The following is a 5,371-nucleotide window of genomic DNA, read 5'->3' on the forward strand; positions in this document are numbered from 1 at the left end:
TTGATTTCAGACAATGGAAATGTAGCTGTGCGCAAGTGGACTTACAGTATACAGTTCAAGTTCAGTTGAATTCCATGTAGAGATATTTTATTTAGCATTAGTGTATCATGGAGAAACAAGAATTCCAGGGATTATCTCTGAAAAAGCTCTTAATATTGGTTCACTTTCATAATAGTAGATAACCAGAGAATCAAAGACAGTTTGAAATTTTAAAAGCCTCCCATTGAAGTGTTCTTTATTCTAAGTGTATATCTCCACTAGTTTCCACGTGAAGTAAAATTGACCACTATACATCTTGTAATCTCCAACTAGGGAACATGACATTAGGGCTGTCGCGATAACCGCAAAATGCAATCACCGCGGTGCTGAGAGGACCTCCGCGGTGCGTGTCCAGGCCACCGCCACCACCGCCCACCGCACGCCCCCTTGCACGCGCAGAACAACTCGAGAAACTAAAAGAGTTTTTAAGACTGCACAGTAGATACAAAGCGACTGACAGAACTGATACTTTTTTTTAAGCCAGCACAGTAATACTGATGCATTGTATATTCCCCGCAAGGCAGGAGAAACACATTAACACAGCTAGGTGCCGCGTTTCTGTCGTCATCTTTGCATATAGGCACCGCACACGCACACACGTCTACATGCTACTCGTTGTGGTCTCATTCTCCCTCAGCAGCTGATATTACAAGAATATGCCTACTCAGTGTCGTAGCAATAGAAGTTAAAATAAAATGCAGTGGCCTACCTTTATCTCGGCTTTACTCCTCTGCCTAGTCCGGACACTTTATGGCTTTGAATCTTCCCTTATTATCCATGTTTAACGTTGTAAATGCGACCGTCTAATATCAACAATAAACTAGCTTCCACAGAACCACAGCTTGGTGTGCACATTTGCTGTTGGGAAATACCTGATCATTTCAACAAAACTGTGTAGGTGAAACGTATTCTCAGAGTAGTTTGTTAATTGTCTGTTCGTGTTGCCACAATGTGTTTATTGTGTATTGCTTTGTCATCAAGAAGTGTACTACGATGCCGTTTATTATTCCTGTCCGGTCCCACTGTTGTGCTGCTAGCACTTAGCCAAGTCGAAATCTCTCGATATCGCGAGATTTGCGTTAGGTTACGGTGGCCCTTTGCAAATACTGTATAATAGGCTATAGCTACATTTGCGCATATTTGTCAAATGTATGAATATAGGCTATATTTATAAGAATATATACAAATGTAGGCCTATATGTATATAAAAACATTTGTACACATGATAGCCTACAAATGTAAGTAAGCCTTTAGAAACATATGATTTTGATATGCTGAAAGCATCATGTATATACATGATGCTTTCAGCGGGAAAGTAGAACAATAAAGTTCAACAACTGAAAGATGGCAGCACCAGCGCTTGTTCCCAAGCAACACGTTACGTCTCCCATTTGGGAACATTTTGGCTTTCAGCCCAACGAGAAAGGAGAGCCAGCTAATTTAGATGAGGCGGTTTGTAAGATCTGTTTTCGAAAACTCCAAGTGAAAAGGGGGAACACCTCCAATCTGCGCTCGCATCTGGCAAGTTACCATCCAGCGGTTGAGGTGAGACTGCCCCCGCCCGCTCGATCCACTCAGAGCCAGGCAGCAGCAGGTGCCAGCCGGCAGCTTGGAGTCGCTGAAGCCTTTGCGAGGGCTGTCAAGTATGGCGCGGGAAGCGAGCGACACAGGGGCCTGACGGATGCGGTGGCGAGGTACCTGGTGGAGGAGATGGTTCCTTTCAACACAGTCGAAAAGCCATCATTCAGGGCACTGTTAAATAAATTTGACCGACAATACGAACTGCCGGGGAAGACCTATTTTTCTCAGACAGCTGTACCAAAGATGTACAGCACAGCCAGGGCAGCCGTTCAGTGTGAGCTGAGGGAAGTTGATTTTTTTTCTGCCACCACTGATATGTGGTCAAGTGTCAACATGACTCCATACATGACCGTCACGGTTCATTTCTTGGCAAGTGACTGGACTTTAAAAACTAGATGTCTGGAAACGGTATTCATGCCCCAGAACCACACCGCAGAGAACATCGCAGAGGCTCTCCACAGCGCGTTTGACGCGTGGTCACTAGACCAGAATAAGTTGGCATGCATTACGACCGACAACGGAGCAAACATTGTGGCAGCAGTGAGGAAACTTCAGTGGACCTGGCTTAATTGTTTTGGCCACAATCTGCACCTTGCTGTAACCAACGCAATGGCCAGCGTCAAGGACAGAACGGGCCGAGCAATGGGCCTGTGCCATTCTTTGGTGAGTGCCTTTTCGCAGAGCTGGCCGAAGAGGAGGGATCTGGCGAAAGCGCAAGCGGAGCTCCAAGCCCCGCAGCACGGGCTGATCATGGACTGTCCAACAAGATGGGGCTCTAAGCAAAGGATGGTGGAGCGGGTGTTGGAGCAGACCACTGCCATACAGCGCGTCCTTGTGAACGATCGGCGCCATCAACATCTAATTCCCAGCTGGCAGGATATTGCAGTCTTGCAGTCGGTGAATGCTGCGTTGAAGCCTGCCGCCGAATTCACTGACCTGCTGTCTGGTGAGGCATATGTCACGGTTTCCTCCATCAAGCCTGTGCTAAAGCTCCTCACCGAAGACGTCCTTAAACCTTCTGATGACGACACCACGTTAACAGCTGACATCAAGAGGAAGATGTGTTCTGTCCTGGATAACAAGTACAGCCCTATTTTACACAAACTTCTGGAAAAGGCCTGTTTGCTGGACCCCAGATACCGGGGCAAACATTTCGATTGGGAGGAGGCAAAGTGTGCGCTCATCGATGAGATGCTGAGCATGGGAGATGGGGGGAGCGGCGCGTCACCTGCTGTAGGCATATCTGTGGAACAAACAGCGATGCCACCACCCGCCAAAAAGAGAACCCTTGGGGACCTACTAAAGGGTTCCTTTAGTAGCACCTCTGCTGCTGTCCCCATGAGAATTCGAGCTGACAGCGAGCTCACGCGCTATCTCCAGGAGGAGCCGCTGGACTCCAACGCAGATCCGCTCGCGTGGTGGAGAGATAACCAGTTCCGCTTCCCTCTCCTCTCCAAAATTGCACGCAAGTACATGTGCATATGCGCAACAAGTGCACCCTCGGAGAGGGTGTTCAGCACCGCTGGAAGCATCGTTACCCATTTAAGGTCGTCTCTCAAACCTGAAAAGGTTAACATGCTGGTTTTTCTTGCTCGCAACAAGGACATATAGGAAGTGTTGAGTCTTACATGTTGTGAAATGTTATGTTATGAGTTTTAATTATATTAAGTTGATATGGTTCATTAAAATATATAAATGTAAGACGTAAGGGCCTTGCCTAGGCTATGTATTCATTGTTGCATTAAGCTTTACGACCCCAAGTGAAAGTGATTAACTGCTGACTGAAATATCATACTGTTCTATAAATAACAAGCAAATTTTAAACAACCGATTCCGATGTGTGTCGTTTTTTTAGGCTACTTGTTTTGCAACATATTCAGCCTTATAATCAGTGTTTTATCAACTTGTCTGGGTGGATGGTGTTTAAAAAAACATTTAGAAATAAGCTCTTGTAAATTAACTTTTAAATCATAAAAAAAAAATTTGATAACTTAATGTAACTTTTTAAGTGCAAAACCATATGAACCTGAAAGACATTTTTACTTACAGAAGATAAAAAAAACAGAAGAAAAAAAAACATTTGTAAACTTTTCTGCTCATTCAGTGAGTGACAGCACCGCGCGCAGGGAGCCAGACTCACCAAGGAGCGCAGCCGGGGAGGCGGGGCTTTGTGTGGATGCGTGTGGGACAGACAAGTGTATTTGACATTTGTGAAAATACGGAACAAATCGCGTCCCATATTGGTTCAATACTGGACGCAACATTTTGTTGCCAAATAAGGGACGAATCCGTATTTCAAGGGACGGGTGGCAACCTTGGTGGCGCTGGCAATAATGTTGCGGATGGGGTATGCGCTGCTTGATCTCCGCTATGTTGGTCTGTGAGCGAGTAAATGACAGGCAAAGCAAAGTGAAATGTCAGTATCGCTGGGGAAAAAAGACGGATTATGCGTTCGATTTTCATCTAACATTGCGTGTCGTGGAAAGTAGCCTAATGAAGAAAAATATATATCACCGCATGCGATATCACCGCATACCGCGCTGTTGAGCGGCTATGAGTCACCGCGGTGGGAATTCCCTCACCGCGACAGCCTTACATGACATATACCTGCACAGTCATGTTATGATCGTGTACGTCCCAGAAAAGAAAAGGAGATATAAACCGAGACTTTTGTAACCCCTCTTTGCCTGGTTATCAGAAGACTAAGATACCGCTCATGGAGCCCAGGGGTAAACATCAACACTACTCACACAAGACTTAGCTTTAGAAAAAATTGTATTGTCAAACAACAGAACAATATGACAACAATTATAATGCTCAATATGAAAAATAACAAACTGCGCGCTTAAATAAAAGAAAATAAAAAAAATAGGAAAAATGTCCTTTGTTGTGTATGGTCTTGTATGTGTTTTTCTTTCTTCAGTGTGAGCTCAATGGTTTTATTTCGTTGGGGCCCTTTGATCTTTCTGTGCCTCACTTGTCCTACCCCACTGCAGATTTGGGAGGTAAGTTCAGTGGTCCTTGATCCTTCGGTTCTGGCTCGCCATCTGATTCCCTGGATCAGTCTCACCAGTGGATATCTGGAAGTCGCCTGGTGGCTATCCAGTGCTGGTGTCTCCTTTCACGCGTAGACTTCTGGTTCAATTGTAATTTAATCTCATCCAGTCAAAAAACCTGACCTGCAGAACAGGCCACATTCATTCATTTTAATTAAATTAAATCACCGCAGGTCACTTTCTAGTTAAAGTAAACAATATCCCATATATAAATTTAATTCAATTAACAAAAATATTTCTCATCCATAGGTCTCATCTTAGAAATGTAAATAAAATTAAAATACTCAAAATAACCCTTAGTATTAATTATTTGAATGAAATAACAAAACAAGGTCAATTTCTCCTTTTTTTCCCCTCATACAATACACACACGTAGCACACATGTAGCACACACGTAGCACACACACACAGTACTCGCGGTACACATCGTCCCTACACACAGTGCACACGTGCGGCACGGCCGACACACACACGTGGCACACATCCCCAATACTCCCGATACCCGACATTCACACACACACACTCCATAGCTTAGCATTTAACCAAATTACCCTGCAGTTTCAGCAATTAGCTCGTCAGTTAGCGGTTTGCAATGTAATTCACACGAGCTGCGGCACTAGCGGCTAATGCACGAGGTAACAAATTAGCATTTAGCGGCTGAATTAGCACTGATGCTAACAACGTTTACTCGACGC

At 44.7% G+C, this 5,371-nt stretch overlaps 1 protein-coding gene across 1 annotated transcript; it reads left to right on the forward strand.

The window, feature by feature from the left end:
• Positions 1–1,383: 1,383 nt before the first annotated feature.
• Positions 1,384–3,231, forward strand: LOC142398714 (E3 SUMO-protein ligase ZBED1-like). Its single transcript, XM_075482837.1, has one exon. The coding sequence runs from the start codon at positions 1,384–1,386 to the stop codon at positions 3,229–3,231; it is 1,848 nt and encodes a 615-aa protein (XP_075338952.1).
• The last annotated feature ends 2,140 nt before the right edge of the window (positions 3,232–5,371 follow it).

Source organism: Odontesthes bonariensis, chromosome 2 (assembly GCF_027942865.1).
Source record: "Odontesthes bonariensis isolate fOdoBon6 chromosome 2, fOdoBon6.hap1, whole genome shotgun sequence".
NCBI lineage: Eukaryota > Metazoa > Chordata > Actinopteri > Atheriniformes > Atherinopsidae > Odontesthes > Odontesthes bonariensis.

Excerpts from the sequence above, each read along its gene's own strand:
- LOC142398714 (XM_075482837.1), top strand. The coding sequence starts at position 1,384 with ATGGCAGCACCAGCGCTTGTTCCCAAGCAACACGTTACGTCTCCCATT.